General features: G+C 54.1%; 4 protein-coding genes across 4 annotated transcripts; all 4 read left to right on the forward strand.

Moving 5' to 3' along the window:
• Positions 1–1,257: 1,257 nt before the first annotated feature.
• On the forward strand, positions 1,258–1,842 carry LMJF_36_3700 (conserved hypothetical protein; the record flags this gene model as incomplete). Its single annotated transcript, XM_001686901.1, has 1 exon — positions 1,258–1,842. The coding sequence occupies one exon, from the start codon at positions 1,258–1,260 to the stop codon at positions 1,840–1,842; it is 585 nt and encodes a 194-aa protein (XP_001686953.1).
• A 7,979-nt stretch (positions 1,843–9,821) lies between these two features.
• LMJF_36_3710 (conserved hypothetical protein) lies at positions 9,822–11,180 on the forward strand (the record flags this gene model as incomplete). Its single annotated transcript, XM_001686902.1, has 1 exon — positions 9,822–11,180. One exon carries the CDS (start codon positions 9,822–9,824, stop codon positions 11,178–11,180), a length of 1,359 nt encoding a protein of 452 aa, XP_001686954.1.
• Positions 11,181–12,235: 1,055 nt separating this feature from the next.
• Positions 12,236–14,119, forward strand: LMJF_36_3720 (conserved hypothetical protein; the record flags this gene model as incomplete). Its single annotated transcript, XM_001686903.1, has 1 exon — positions 12,236–14,119. The coding sequence occupies one exon, from the start codon at positions 12,236–12,238 to the stop codon at positions 14,117–14,119; it is 1,884 nt and encodes a 627-aa protein (XP_001686955.1).
• Positions 14,120–15,235: 1,116 nt separating this feature from the next.
• Positions 15,236–15,781, forward strand: LMJF_36_3730 (conserved hypothetical protein; the record flags this gene model as incomplete). The annotated part of the gene is made up of 1 exon (XM_001686904.1): positions 15,236–15,781. One exon carries the CDS (start codon positions 15,236–15,238, stop codon positions 15,779–15,781), a length of 546 nt encoding a protein of 181 aa, XP_001686956.1.
• Between the last annotated feature and the right edge of the window lie 611 nt (positions 15,782–16,392).

Genomic DNA, 16,392 nt, shown 5'->3' on the forward strand with positions numbered 1-16,392 from the left:
GCTCCCCCATTTCGGTGTTGTCTAATCCCCGCCACCTGCCAGAGACCCAGGGAATCTAAGACACAATGAAAAGAAGCGGAATCGCAGCTGCGCCTTTCCCCGACCGCCGTCGTTTTTCAACGGCGAAGCGGCTCTGTCCGTCTTCCTCCCCTTCCACAGAAGCACAACTGTTTTTGGCAAAGCAGTGTTGCCTCTCTCTCTCTCTCTCTCTCGCTTACATGTGGGCTTCTCGTGCAGCGGAGCCACTTTTTTTTTGCGGAAGGATGTTAGATGCCTGTTATCATGGTACACTGGTTGGGTTTGTGTGAGTGTGTCGCAGAGACCTTACTCAACGCCCTCTACCCCTTTCCTTTCCTCTCTTGCGCCTCCACTTTCTGAGTATCTTTCTCTCTTCCTTCACCCCGCGCTCACTCGTGCCACAACCTGCCACCGCTTCTTCCCCACTCGCTGACACTCTCTTTCTCGTACCTGCCTGAACGTACGCCGTCACGTGTCCGCAGCGTACCCTACTTTTTTCCTTTTGTTCGTTGTTTTTCCGCCCTGTCTCCACTTTTCCTCCTTTTCCATCTTCTCTTTCTGTTTCTTGGAAAACAGCCCTTGATTATCACCGGCTTCAGAGGGGAGAGGGCCCGGCCTTTCACCCTCCGTCATCTCTCATTGCCCCTTTGCGTTTTACGTCACTCTTTGTTTTGTGGTTTCCAGCTCACGGCGCCATACGCTGTCTGACGCAGACAAGCACACGCCGGCTTCCTCTCCTCTTCGTCTTGACCGCATCGCACTTCAGTGCGGCTGCCATCGTAGGCCCTTCCCGACCCATCCACGCCCGCCTCTCCACACACCCCTGCTACCAACCTCAAAGGAAAACCAACCGACAACAAAAAACGTACTAATCTGAATCACACCACTCTCTTAAGATGCGGTGGGCACAACCACACATTCCGTTACGTCATTACCCCTGATTTTATTTTCTTTCTCGCCTGCTCTCGTCTTTCTCTTAAAGGTGCCGCCACTGTTCTCTCCACTTGGCTTTCTAGCACTTTTTGTGCCTCATTTCTGTCCTTCGGCTTGACGGAATCGCGCCTGCACGCCTTTTCTTTGCCGATCGCCGCTATATACGCAAGTGCGCACATATACACGTACTCCAGCCTCTTCACTCAAAGGCAGTAGGAGAGAGGAGGGCAAGCCAGGAAGGGAGTGCGTCGCGCAGGGAACACGTTTGATGACTGGCAACCCCGCTTTTACTTCCTCTCTCCATCGATGCTCCGCCTCTGCCTTGCATTGCGCTCTGCGAGCGTGCAGCGGAAGCCGCACCTTTTCCGTATCGATCTGACTTCGAAGCACACCCCAGGTCACCTCTACCTTGCCGATCGTGCCGTCAAGTCCACTGCTGCGGACCCATGCTTTGTGTGCCTCGACAACGCCATGACATGTCAGACAGTGGATTCGAACGCGGCGGTCGTGCTGCGCAGTTGCATGACAAAGGGCCGGGAACTCTTCCAGTACGGGCGGATGCGCTTTCAAGGCATGAGTGCTGCCCTCGTGTTTCGTCACAACCACCTCGTCTTCCAAGGCATCGGCGACGCTTCCGTGCAGGCTCTTGAAATGTCGCTGCAGCACAAGGACGTTTTTGCGCTACTGGGCGGCATCAGTCCGCACGAGAACATACCAGAGTGGGCGCGCGCTGTCGAGAAGGCCATCGCCGAGGGTGACGTGGAGTACGTTGCGGAGGAGATGCTGCTGCAGCTGCGGTGCCCCACGGAAGGCTGCACTTCGGTTGTGGCAAAGATATCCAAGTTCTCAGCAGGTCTGCCGGAGCCGCCAAACTATTCCCATGCCATGTAGGGAGACGGCACAGACGACAACCGAAAAGACGTTGTTCGAGAGCTTTGTTTTTGTTTTGTATTAGCTCTTTCCTCTCGTGCGAAAAAGGACACAAGGAAGAAGCCGAAAACGATATCAGAAGGAACCAGCGGCCAATCAAAGGAAATGGCGGGTCTTCTTTATCTCGTAGCGGTGCAGGTGTGCTCAGCGGCATGCCACTTCGACCCCTGTACGTTGCGTAGGTAAACCCACACAGAGGCAAAATAGGGGTGTTCAATCACGTACTTGTGCGAGGCTAACTGTGTGGAGGTCAGACTGAGGTCACAACCCCCCTCCTCCACCACACGCATACACGCATATTCTCAGATTTACGTCTGTTTGCCGAGGCACAGGCACACACGTGCACACTTGAGTAGCTCCGAGCTGAACCGTCATTGATAGCAGCACCACCACCAGCACACACACACACACACACACACACACACACACACACACACGAAGTGATGAGCAATAAACACTATTCCTTTTTCTCCTTTCTTTTTCTGTGTCTGCGTGTGTATCACAGAGAGTTTTTTTTTTTTTGTTTTGTTCTCTTCGTTCTCACGCTTTTTTCTTGGCGCCTAGTTTGCTGTTTTGCGCGGTTCTTTCGAGGCTGTCTCACTTTACTTCCCCACTCTCCTTTCTCGTTTTGCGTTTCATTCGTGCTCAGCAACCACGCGCTGTGTTCTGCGACTCTCCTTGCTTCACATTTGTTTCGTTTGTAAGCCTACTAAATGTGTGTGTGTGTGTGTGTGTGTGTGTGTGTGTGTGTGCTCCGCTGTCATGTGGGGCCGTTTTTTCGTTTCTTTATTGGGCGGTGCCGGTGGTTTGCCGTCTCTCTCTTTTCTGTATGTTTGTATCTCTTGTTTTTTCGTTGTGTTTTGCTCCTTTTTGCTTTTGCCCTCTCGCACTTTCTTCGTCTCATGCTGCCGTTCCTGTTCTCTTTCACTCTTTTTTTTCCCGGTTTCTTTGCCCTCTCTCTGTCTCTCTTTACCTTTCACTGCCTGTCTAGCACCCCCATCTTTCACTCTCCTTCATTTCTCTCTCGCTCTCCCCCCGTATGTTGACTGCTTTACTGCCCCCACCCCTTCGCCTCCCTCGCTCCCCTCTTTTTTTTTCTCTTCGCCCCACGCCCAGAATGCTTTCCCTTCTTTCAACTTCGCCATCCCTTTTCAGAATGTGTGTCACTTCAGTCGAGAGAGAATGTGAGTATGTCCGTGTATTTGTCTTGCTGGCTTGCTCCTGCTTTCTCTCTTCGTCCTGTGTTGGTGCACGCCGTATTCATGTATGCCTGAGTGTAGCGATGGCAAACCAATCTTTCTATACTTCTTCTATCAATGCACTTCTTTCGGCACGGGTTAGCGAAGTATCCTCCCTTCCGTGATGCTCCCTTGTTTTCTCCTTGCCCTACCGCCGCACATTTGTGTACCTGTTTAGCATAGATGTATCTCTCTCTCTCTATTTTATATCCATGGTGCGCCTCATCATGCGGTGATTGCTCAGTCGTGCGGAACACGCGAAGTGGAACAAACGGAGGACATGTGCACGCGCAACGGTCGAAAACGAAGTTGAAACAAAGACGCGTCTTTTTTTTTTCGGCTTAGTTTCTTCCCCTTTCTGCAAGTAGTGGATGCCGGAGAGGATTTCCAAGTGGGGACGGGCGAGAGAGAGCGCAAACAACCAAACAAACACCCAAGTACTGGTGAAGGTGTGGTTGAATGGGCGTGTGATCGCACAAGGGGGGGGGGAGGAGGGGCAAAGGTGAGTGAGGGAATCGGCTGCGCAGGAGACTCCCTTCCCCAAACAAACAAAAAAAAAAGGACGCGACTGAAAATGAAAGAGAGATGCAGGCAAGATGAAGAGAAGAATAATGGACGCACACGTCAATCAGCCACACCCATATAGCATAAGCAAAAATGGGATGAAAGAGGAGGGAGGGGGGTCGGCAGAACCTAAGCCAAAGGAAGCAGGAAGAGCACCGGACATCGTTAAACCATTATTTTTGCTCCTCTTTTTCTAGAGCCTTTTTTTGGTGTCGCCAATCTTTTCGCCTTCTCTTTTCCGCTTCCCCTTTCTCCATCCGAAGGCGTATCTCTCTCTCTCTCTGCGTGACAATATGCGTACATGTTTGTTCGGGGTGTCGCTCCGCGTGCATGTTCCACGTTTGTGTGCCTTTGGCGAAATATGTGCGGATTCGTGCTGTCTGGTTGTACTCTGTGGAACAAATAACGGCAGCGGAAGCTCGCCCTTCCCTCCCCCCAACCCCAGCAAAAGAACGACAGGAAGAAATCGGCAGACAATTTTCGGAGTGAGTAAAACGTGAAACACCAAAAGAAGGGGGTGAGGGGAAAAGGTCAGAAGAAGCACACGGACAGAACGCATGAGCTTCTTCTTTCTGTTGTCTGTGTGTTGTGCTGGTACCACGCCGTTTGAAAACGAAGCATCGATGCTGTCTCGGGCGTGCACTTTTTCGTGTTCCACTTTTCTGCCGTCTTTTCAGCAGTGCCTTGTCCTTCCTCCGTCTCCTTTCTGTTTCCTCTGGAACCATCTCTGCTGCCCGCTTTCTTGCGCCTCCGTCTGTTTTTCTCAGGGATCGATTCGGCTTCTCTCCATCTCTCTCTTTTCGGTTGTGAGCCAGCGACGACGACGGTGCTTTGCTTCTCCCTTTTCCTTTTCTTTTTTGCCTATTTTGTTTTAGTGTGCCTTTTCGTTTGTTTTGTTTGTTTGTGTCGTTGTACTGATTAAACGTTTCGGTTGCTTAGTTCGCAGTGGCTAATGAGCGACGACGCATAGCAGAGACCGAGCAGAACGAGAACAACACGAGGCGCAACATACAAATCAAGCGTTTTGGTTGCGTGCAAGGTAAAACAAAAGAAATTTCAGGAAGAGAAAGGGGATACATCAGATAGGTGGCCGCATTCTTGTCTTTTTTGAAGCGTGGTGCTTTCTCGTGTATCTGTCGACGCTGTTCAAGGTGAAGAAGGCATGAAAAAAGAGTAGTAGTGACTCTCTTCTTGAATGTTCTCTCTTTCTCTTTGTGTGTCTCTCATGTGCATATGCTGCTTTACGTGTGCTACCTCTGTCGTGATTTCATTTCGCCTACGCCTACTTTTCTTCTCATTTTTGCACCCGTGCTCTTTCGAATCTAAATGCGTATCTGCGTGTCTCGCTCTGTACATGTGTTTGTGTAGTCGTTGAGGCGGTATCTTGCAGATGGAGAGGAGAGAGTGTCCGAGGAATTGAAAGTTTCGCCTGAAGGTTTAAGCGAAACGATATTGGCAGTCCGCCCTCTCGCCCATTAGCCGCTTCATCGTCCTTTTCTTTCACCATTGTCCTGTACTTCTGCGTGCTCTGCTTCGTTTTCTTCTTGAACATTGTTCATGGGGGCGGAGCTTTTGTTTTTGTTCCCCCCCCTCCTCCCCTCTTTGTGAAGCCAACCTTCTCACAGTGACAGAAGCAAACCTCCACCCCTTTTTTCGATGATTGTACTTCATTGCACTGCAATGCGCAGAATCACCTACACCGACGCAAATATATGGGCGAACGGTACTTATTGACGTGCTCTCACACGCGCCTTCTGCAGGCAGCAAGGCTGCTCTGTTTTCGGCGTCGGCTTTTGTCTCTCTGTAATGTTATGGCACCCCATTTGTCACGAAGAGATGGTCTGCCGCCAGAACCCAAGGGGGTCAACAAGGAGTGCGACAAACCAGCGCCCCTCACGCGCTTATGTGTGCGTAGATGTGTTTCGTGACGGCGTGCCTTTAGGATCTCTTGTAGCCATCACTGCGTGCTCTTTTGTAATTTGCTTTCCACAACCCCTCCCTTCCCCCTCCCCCCTCATCATTGCCCTCCCTTCATCTCTCTTTTTCGTGTTTAAGTGAAGATCCCTTTTGAGTTATTTATTTTTTCTTTTGGAGTTTGTTTTGTGTGCCGTCTTTTTCTCCGACTATGCTTTTTGGCGTGCGCACAAAAAAACAACAACAACAGCAACAGAAAGGGCACCGGAAACGAAGAAAAGGAGTCGTTGTGCCTCTCTGCCCTCCCCATCTCATCTATGTTGCCTCCCTCTTATTCTTCCTCATTTCACTTTTTCTCTGTGTGTGTGTGTGGGGGGGGTGATGCTGTACGTTGGGACTACACGCGCACATATAAACGCTAACAGACGCGCGAACACAGCCTTCAGCTCATGTGTTTTGGCGTTTTTTCATTTTTTCTCTCTTTTTACCCTCCTTTCTGTGTGCTCTTGTTTTCCATACAGAACATACGTAGGAATGCCCACCAGAAGTGTTGCGAGGCATCCCAATACATTCGGAAACGTCGCAGTGCACTTGCCTGTCACTCTTTTTTTCCTTCTCTTTCTCTGCCTCTCTCTTCACGACATCCGACACAAAACGAAGGAAAAAGCGATGCGTCTACTTCATAAGTAGGCTGGGCACACCGTCTGCGTTGGTAGTGCCACGCAACACGTGCAGCGGGGCAATCTACTCCAGTGTCTTTTGCTTTTCTGTTTTTTTTTTTCTGACTTTCGATTCCGATGTTTCTTTCCTTGTTACATTATTTCTCTCGTCTGCTGTCTTGCTTTTCATGGTTGCTCTTGTCGTGTTTGCGAGTCAGAGGGCCTCTCGGCCTTCCTTCTGCTACGTCTCCTTCTTCCAGCTAACCGCATCTTCTCAACAGTTATTCCAGCTGTCGTTCACTAACCACCCGGGTGCGAGTACAGACAACATGCAAAACAGCAACAAGAACTGTTGTATGTGACCCGTGCATCATCGCCCGGACAAAACTATGACGAGGAGCAAGGAAAACCAAAGAGAAGCAGGGAAAGAGAAAAGAAACTTAAAGGGATAGCGCTTGCGCGCGTATGCCCGCTCATGTTTTTGCCACCTCCAATGAACTGAGCACTTCAACCTGCACCTACTCGTAGGTGCACACGCGGACTCATAGGAAAGCGAAAGGGGCTCGGGGACAGCATATCTCTAGCTCTGTGCGGACTCACATGCCTGATTTGCACACAGCTGCACATTACACTTAGCCTTCCGTCAGAAAAGAAAAGCCCCACCCCCGCCCCCGCTCCCTCCCCCCACCTCGCCTCAGCATACTCACCTCTTTTTTTTTCAATATTTTTTGCTTTATCAGTCATACACGTGTGTGTGTATGTGTATTTTTTTTTCTTCGCTGTTCCCTGCTCTTCAGGTTTTTCCTTGCCTTTTTTTCCGTTTTGCGTGTGTGTGCATGTGTGCCTCTGCTTCACTTCAATTTGCTTATCTCTTTGTTCGTTCGTTCAATGTTGCTCTCTTCCCTGTTTGCTTCTGTGTTTCCACTGGATGAGCCTCGATGCGGCAAGGAGGCCTGTGAACACAGCTGTACCTCTATGGAGTGCGGTGTACGAAAGGTGTCCCTCTGCGTGTGTGCGTGGGCGCGCTTTTTTTTCTGTTCCACCTCTGTGTAGTTTGTGCACTTCTTTCCACCTCGTTTTTGTGCGGCCCCTCGTCCCTTTCCGTTGCTTCAACTCTCCTCCTCCCCTTTCCACCCCAACACATCCTCGCCTTTTTTCTTCTGCACCTTCCGTCTTTCTCCGTGCGGAGAGGAGAAGGGAGAAGCTGGTAGAGGTGTGGCGAGGCTTATGTAGGGGGGGGGGAGGGGAAGTCAAAGATAAGGGAACGATGCAGGCAGACAGACACGCTGCTTGATAGACAGGTGAGAGACAGAGGCTCGACGAAAAGGACACAGAAGCAGCCCCAAGAGAGGCTTGCAGTATCTCTTCCCTCTTCCCTCACTCTCACCTTCATGTCTCACCTCTTTCTCCATCGCGTCATACAATGTTGACCGGAGACGTTTCCATGTCTTCTCCCTCCCTCCCGTACTACTCTATCACGATTTGCCCCGTTCTCCGACTCCCCCCTCACATCGCCCTTCTCAGCTCAAGCTCTGCATTCAGTTGCTGCTGGTCAGCAAAAAAGAATAATGCAAGCGGACACCGCTGTCTCTCATGTAGTGCAGCGTGTGTGCGTGTGCTTGTGTGGGGGACAGATTCCCCCCCCTCCTCCTCCTCCCGTTGCACATACGCGCTCGTGGAGGGGGGGGGGAATGCAAAGCCGCCGCCTTTTTTTTCTTCGTTCTCCTTTGCGTTTCCTTTGTCTTGGACAGTTTTGCATCCCACCATTTGCGTTATCGACCTATGACTTTCTGCCCCCCTCCCTCCTTCTTCCCTCATCTCGTCCTTCACTACTCCCTTCTCATTTTCTTAGGGTTTATCGTCTCCCGTGTCTACTGGGCATGCGTGTTGCGTGGCTTCCCAGAGGGAGCCGTTCACGACTGTTACACGATAAGAGAAAGAATGCAATGGTCTGCAGATGCGGAGGCCTCAGCAAGCAACGAAAAAGAAGCGGCGACAGCGATGCGGTGGGAGAGAGCAAAGAAGGAGGTTTTTTTTTTGCCTTAACAACAGCAGCGGCAGCAGGAGCCGCAGCGCGTGAGACACGTGACTACCGACATGGCTCAAAATGATGAATATATATATGTGCACGTGTTTTACTGTAGACGCTTGTATAGGTCGTGGATGCCCCTGTTTTAGCTGGCCTCTGCTGCTGCTGTCTCTGTTGTCGGTCTCTCTCTCTCTTGTTTGCTGTAACTCTCATTTGGTTTCCTCCTCACAGCCGACACCAACCGACCTCTGTGTTGCTCATTTTAGCTGAAGCACACACACACACACACACACACACACACACACACACACAGACACACACACACACAGACACACATACACAGAGTTTTTCACACCTTTCCAGCGGTGTTCGCGCTTTCCACCGTCCTTTTGGTTGATGAGGTCCGTTTGTCGGCTGGCTAGTTTGTTTCATCGTTTTCGTTTTCTTTGCTCTGTTTCACAAGCACTGCTTTTTTTTTGTGTGTGTGTGTGTATTACGCCGGCTGCTTTCCTCCAGTGTGTCTCTGTCTGCGTAAGCTGAACGATATTTTCGCACAATATATATATATATATACATATACATCTATATATATATATATAGATGAAGGACTTAATGGCGTTCTTTTCTCCTCCCCCTTTTGTTTGTCTGTCTTTTTGCGCTGCCTCAGCGTTGGCTCTTTCGTTTTTTTTTTCGAGGGCGGATATCTACAAACGTTTTCTGTGCCACCGACGAAGTGAGAGAGAGAGAGAGGGGTCGACCGCGAAAGATGCGTGCGTGCATACGCAGGCTTGCGCGCTCTGCGCGTAGCGTCTCCCTCCCTCTTGCACCGTCTCGCTCTATGACACCTTTCCTCTCTTCGTCTGCGTCTTTCCACCACTTTCTTCTCTCGTTGTGCAAGGATTCGTATTTGCATGGGCAGACCCGCAGGCAGACAGCCGTGAAAAGAAAAGGGAGGGCGAAAGAAACAAATAAGATGAGGCGTGCGCATGCGTGTGCGAGGTTCTCTCAACAGCAACAAAAGCAAGCCAAATAATGCGTTGCCTTTCCTACAGCACGGAGACACACTGACTGCGTCAGGCGCATATCATTGCTTGATCTCTCTTTGCGTGGAGATAAAAAACAAAGAAGATGGCTGCGAGTGCCTCTTCCATCTTTCGCGTTCCAGCTCGCTAGTGCGAAACACACACACGCACATTCTTTGCTTCTCCCCTTCGTCTTTACCCTCGTGCTCCTTGTCCGCTTACTTCACGCGCGACGAACCATTCTTTCTTTCGTTTTCGATCGCCGCTGTCTCGGCCGGCATGGTCTTGTTTAGCGCCAATCGGGCCGTTGCACGCAGGCCGGCTGACGAACGTCCTTGGCTCGCACCTCCGCAGGGTTCACTGGCTTCGCATTCTCGCAGCCGCCCATACAGTTCCACACACACACACACACACACACACACAGACACGCACAGACACACAGGCACATACATCCCCTCCAACTCCTCTGTGTTCAGCGACAAAAAAAGACGGTACGGGGCTAGCTGCAATTCAGATGCCGCCAAAGAAACGTTCCTCGCGGCGTCTCACGCTGAACGCTGGTGAAGAGTACACCCTTGTCGGGGATGGCGCCGTGCAAATAACACTCCAGTCCGGTCTGCTGGATGTGGCCGGGGTGATGCTGGATGCAAACCGCCCCTATACCTTTTACTTACACACGGATCGACAGACTATCACGCTCTTCACGCTGGAGGGGGCGGCGTGTATGCTGTCAAGTGACAACAGAGTGGACACCCACCGAGGTGTGGCACGGGCGGGCAAGCTGGTGCAGATGACGCGGCGCACTATTCTCTCGGCGAAGCGCACAAAGGTGCTCGTCATTGGTCGCCCCCGCAGTGGCAAGACGCTCGCGGCACATACTCTGTGCAACCTGCTCATGCGCTACGGCACTGACAAGAAGAGCGTGTTCTTGATGGACTTGAACGCCGAGTCGAACTGTCTATTCGCCCCAGGGTGCGTGTCTTGCATCCAGGTCTCCGAGGCACCTCTTTGGCCGGGGCTGACGGCCAGCCCGAAACTTCTGCCGATTTCCCTTTACGCCGGTGCCGCGGTTCGCCCGTCTGCGAGCAACGTGAACTCGCTTCTGCACTACTACGACCAGCTGCATGAAACAGTCATGGGCTATATTCAGGAGCTAAGCGGGGCGGCGGCTGCCGCTGCCCAGCAGCAGTCGCCGTCGCCGTACGCACCGTCCCTTAACGAGACTCATTCGCACGTCGTCGTCGATGCCCCTGCGCCGCTGGCAGACCTGCAGGAGGGTGTTTGGTACAAGAAGCTCATCGAGATACTCCGTCCGTCGCACGTGGTGATCGTCAGCAGCCGCGAGGACGACGAGGAGAGGTGGTCTACCTTTCTGCAGGAGGATGTGCAGCGGGTGCTGCCAGATTGTGAGTTTCTCTTCACCGACCCAGTTGCCCATCCGTGTGAGCGCTCGTCGAGTCGTGAGTTGTTGAGGGAGTACTTCACCGGCACCCCGTTCTATTCCCTGGGTTGCTCTAAAGTGGTAGTGCCGCTTAAATCACTGACGTTTGTGGAGGAGGCGAGCGAGGGCTTGGTGCCTGGCAGTGCTGACGGCGTCCTTATGCGTGTCGTGCACCCCGACGCGTCGTTCCAAGCTCTTGTGTGTGCTCTTTCCCACGCGGAACTTCTCGAGGAGGCGCCGTTGGCCCCGATCGCTGGCCTGGTGACGATCGTGTACGTCGATGAGAAGAACGAGGAGGTGGCGATGCTAATCCCGGCCGCAGAGGAGCCGCTGCTGCGGCGCCTGATCATTGTACCGCAGTCTCGCTACCGCGACACGTTGCGAATGTCGAGTGTGCAAGTGACGACAATGGAGGAGTACGTGGCAGTCTAAGGTGAAGCTGCTACTGCTGCTGGCAGTGGTGGTAGTGGTGAGGGGGGGGCATGGCGGAGACCGATAGAGTAGCAGGAGCGCTTTTGCCTGCAGCGAACTTCGCCTGTCTCTGCCTCTGTCCGTATCGCTTTGCGAGTAGGTATACGTGCGTGGGTGGGCGGACACGCCAGATGGAAGCGCGCCTCCTCCTGCGCCACGGCGGTGTGTTCTGGCCAACTCCTTTCTTCCCTTCGGCGCGACACAGTTGATGTGTGTGGGTGAGGGATAGCAGAGCAGGGGAGGAACAGAGAGCAAAAGAAAACACGACGTGCAGAGGTGTGCTTCGGAGAGACGACAACTCGCGCGCGCCTGGTGGGTGCGTCGCACCCCGGTCATTCTTTTTCTTTCCCCCGTTGTTCTTCCGTGGCCTCAGCGTGGGCTGAGTAAAAGGACATGCGCAGCATTCCAGTCGCCGTTTAACACAAGAAGCAAAACAACACAGCAAAAATAAAAGCCCGTACAGACACAAAGCGACGCATACGCAAACACGCGTGCATGCGGGCAAAGCGGTCCCCTGCGCAGCTGGGCGATTGGCAGAGGGGAGGGCTCTTTGTGAGGTTGCCGACCACAGACAACGAAAGGAGAAAAAAAGAATGTGTGTATGTGTATGTGTATGTGGCTTCTATATCGCGGCAGTGCACTCGGCCACAAAAGCTAAGGCGGCTAAAGAACTCGTCCTATCTGCAAAACGGAGTCACAGGCCTCAGCTCTGTCTCTCTCCTCTCACCTGACTGACATTGTTCGCCCCTGCGCCTCTACCGTTTGTCTCTCTCCTCCGTGACGTAGAAGCCCGTGAATGCGCGGACAACCGTACCGGTACGCACACGCCAGCACGCAAGGGAGAGGGATCCGTGCTCCTAGTCCTTGACCTTTCCTAGGAGTCTTCCCACCACTAACACCGCTTCCGTCTTGGTTTGCCGCTTGCCTCTCGAGGTGTGACTCCTCCTGCACCGTTGCCTCCTTTTCGTATCCTCCTCGCTGTCGCTGCAGTTTAGTGCAGGTGGCGGTGCGCCACGATGCGGGCCAGCGTGCGCGTGCGCGACACGCACACGATTGGATGGCGCACGCGGGCAAAGCGTGCTGTGGAGCGCGCCATCCACAAGTATGTCTCCGACCCGCGCGACAACCCGCTCACAGAGCTGCCAATGAACTCAGAGGCTTACTCGAAGACGCATCAGCAGCAGGAGGGTAGTGTGCGCATCGGTATCCGCCCTGGACAGTCGATCGAAGATTACATGGCGGAGCGTGATCGCAAGTGGCTCGATCAGCAGCGCCTCATCTTCGAGCAGCGCGTCAAGGATGACCACCTTCCGACTACCAAGGATGGCCTTCCCTTCATCGGCGCAGGCTCGCGAGAGCACTACATGGACGTCGATTCGGCGAACAAGCTTGTGCACACCCCTGAGCCGAAAGACTACGAGATAGACGAGGAAACGGCGCTGCTGCGGCGCCAGCTGCAGGTGGAGAAGGAGGCCGAGTACCGCAAGTTCGTGGCGGAAGCAAAGCGGTCCGACATCGCGGCAAAGGAAACGTGCAAGCGGCGTCTCCCGCACCCTAGTGACCCGAACTACGACCCCTTCAAGCTAACGCCGGGGTACCGTCCGCAGGATAGCACGGCGCTGGCGCAGTGGCTGAAGCGCCAGCGGGAGTCTGGCAAGTCGGCAAGCGGCCTCTCGATGCAGACGAAGGAGGGCCAGGAGCGTTTCTACAACGAGGAAAAGATGGCGACGCAGTACAACGCGAACCCGTTCGCCAATCGCATCGAGACTCCGCGCGGCATGTCGACGATGCGCATTACCGCGTACTCCCCCGACAGCGTCTTCATCAACGACAGGGAGGTGATCGGGTCGTGCATCGTGACGGAGAAAGGGTACTACCACTGGAACGTGGGCAGTTTCGAAGAGGTGAATGAGCGGACTCTCGCGGTGCTGCTTCACATGTACCCGGTGCCGGATGTGGTGTTCCTCGGCACTGGCCGCAACCTGCACTTCATCGACGAAGATCTGCGCATCGCTTTCCAGAAGCGCGGCACTGTGATTCACTGCTTGACGACTCCGCAAGCATGCGGCCATTTTGGCGTCCAGCTCTCCGTGTCACGCCGCTCCGCCCTGGCGATCATCAACCCTATCCCGACTAACGGCTACGGGGTGGAGTGCTTTGGCGACTTTGTGGAGAACGACATGTTCTCTTTGTCCGACACCCAGCTCGGTATTTCACCGATGCGCCAGTTTTCGCCGTCCCTCTTCCGGCAGAACAAGGTCGCGGAGAAGTACAGGGCAACCCAGGGCACCGGTATTGGCCCGCAGTATCACCAGCTAAGCGACGGTCGTCTTGTGCGTCCTGGCACGAGCCACACAAAGCTGCTGCCGATGCTTGAGCCGGGCGAGACCGTGGACTGGGAGAAGCTCCCGTCTTACTACCATTGGTATCCGAAGGAGGAGCTGCACGACTACATCGAGAACACAACGTGGCGCGAAATCAAGGGCAGGCCGACCGGCGAGCCGCTGGAGAAGCGCCTCAGAAAGGCGATAACCGGTGGCACCTTCGAGAAGGACGAGGCCCCGGCGCCAGACCTCATGCCGTGGAACTCGGCCACGATTCCGATCACCAAGTTCCCGCACGAGCGCAACGACGAGGAGATCATTGTCGTGGACCCCAAGACAGGCCGCATCATCGGCATGGAGCGCGAAACGTACGAGCGCTGGAAGCGCATGATGGAGGAGCGCCGCGCGGGCTTGCCCGAGAGCGACCCGGTCGAGTACGATCAGGAGCGCTACGTTACCAACAAGGACGGCGTCGTCTTCGACCTCTCCAAGATGAAGTACCGACCTATCTTCGAGGGGCGCTGGAACCCGCGCCGGCAACAGAGTACCGGGCGCACGAACCCGATCATGACATAGGCGCTGGAAATGATTTGTGCCTGCAAGCGGTGAGAAGAGGGAGACGGACACTCACGAGAAGGGGGAGGGGGCGGACAATGGTGATACGTAAGTGCTCACCGGTGTCTTTCCCAAGAGACAGTGTTGTTCTCCTTGGATCTTCTCTATCTTCTCTCACTCGCGCCTGCAGCGCTGCTGATCTCTTGTTGGTGCGTACGTATCTCTTTCTCTCTGTGCGTGCACTCATCCCCGTGCTTCTCCGGCTTCTAGTTTCTCCGTTCTTTCTCGCCTCCACGCACACATGCACGCTGCACAAAGGCCAGATGACGAAGCCGCGTATCTACCACTGTTCTTTTTTTCTCCTTCCTTCCGTCCTGCTTGGAGACCGAATGCGGCGCGGAAGCGATGGGGACGGTACGACAGGAGGCAATCATGGGCGTACGGTCAGTGCGCGGGGCGCGGGTGGGGATGGGGGCGGTTTTGTGTGTGTGTGTGTGTGCGTGCGTATTCTGCGTCGCTTCTGTTCACATTGAAACTCGCCGACGCACTTACGAGAACGGAAGAGGTGACGCATCACGAAAAATGGAAGGCGAGGCGGCTCAACGCACAGGTGGAGTGGGTGGTTAGGTGAGGAAGGGGCTTGCGGCAGCAGTAGATTTGTCAAGCGCGCAGCGCTCGAGTGTTTGATGTGCGTTCACATCCCGATGCTTGTGTGATTCTCTGCCATCTGCTAAGCCGTGTCCCGTTCGTGTTGGCCGGTTGTGTGTTGCGCACATCCGTGGCCGTCGAGGGACGTCTTCTCTGCTCTCTTAGACACACCGGAGAGGGGCCGTTCCACGTTCGCACATTCGCTTCGAACTAGAACTCGATAGATTTTTTTTTTGTCCCCTTTTCTGCTCTCCTTTCTCGTGCGCCTCCCTCCCTCGCTCTCTCATTTGTCTTGCATTTTCCTTTTCATACCCTGCGGACGGAATTTGCTTCAGACGCTAGCGGCAGCGTTTTATACACCCGTCCTTCTCTGAAAGGGAGCTGCGGGCGCTCACCACTGAGTTGAGGCTGTGAGTTAGTTGTCTTGGCCTTGAATTAGCTTCCACAGGAACGCACGCGTACAGGACTTCGGACGCACATGAGCAGGTCATGCTTGTCATTGAAGGAACGAATGGTCCACTCTTCAGCGTAGCTGAGTCGGCGGCCGCCATCGCGTACTTGTCGACGCACTATCCTCAGTGCAAAAAGCGCGGCTCTGGGTGGCAGCTGAGTGTGGAAGAGGTCAGCCTGCTTCAAGCCCAGCTGCGGCGGACCGGCGGCGTACATTTTGCGTCTGCGGACACAAAGGAGCAGTTCGAGGTACTCCGCAAGAGGTACGCACGGGACTGTGTCGTGTACGCCGCTCTCACCACAGACCACGGCTATAGGCTCCGCCATGGCAGCCAGTTTGGCGCCAACTACATCGGCTACCAGGATGTTGGGACGCACGGCGAGTGCCTATTGTTCACCGGGCCGCTCGCTGAGCTTGAGCAAGTGCGGGCCGTGCGCATCGCGCGGAGTGTGGGGAAGCGGGCGATGTTGGTGACCGTGCAAGAGGGCGACAGCGGCTGCTCATCCACCGTTACTGTGACAGACCTCATGGCTGATTCTTTCGCTGACCTCCGACGTCCGCAGAAGTCATGCCGAAAAGAGTAGGGGCGGCGCGTGAGGACTGCGCGACGCACCAAAGCGTTTGAGCGCATGTGTCGATGTCGAGCACACATTCACTCAACTCCCCCCCCTCCACCAGACACACACACACACACATGCACATGGTGTATGCGTCCTTGCGCATCTTCCTAGCGCACAGTATGCTGGACTTTTCGAACCCGTTGGCTTCTGCACCTCCCTTCTTTACTCTCCGCTTATCCGCTGTGAGTTGGCTCGTGTCGTGGTGGTGGAGCGATCCTCAGTGCCTTTCCCCTCGAGATGTCGCCAACTGTTGCCTGCTATGCAGTGAAACATGATGCCGTTTTCCTCTTGCCAGCGTGGTACTGCTGTGCTGCGCGGCGGTAGCGGACGGGCTGGAGATGACAGCGGTGAGAAAGACAAGGGCGGTGATGCACTACTCGTGCTACTCTTCCTTAGCCTAGCGCACTGAAGAGTAACGCACAACATGCACAGCGTGTTCATGCTCAGAGTTTTTTGAGCGGTGACCAAGCAACATTGCCTGAACTCTTGAATGTGGACTGCATCGTGGCAATGTTGGAGCCCCCCAGCCGCGGTGCACGCTGCACTCCCCCTTTGTGCGTTTACAAGGAATGCAC

This window comes from Leishmania major, chromosome 36, assembly GCF_000002725.2.
Source record: "Leishmania major strain Friedlin complete genome, chromosome 36".
NCBI classification, from domain to species: domain Eukaryota; phylum Euglenozoa; class Kinetoplastea; order Trypanosomatida; family Trypanosomatidae; genus Leishmania; species Leishmania major.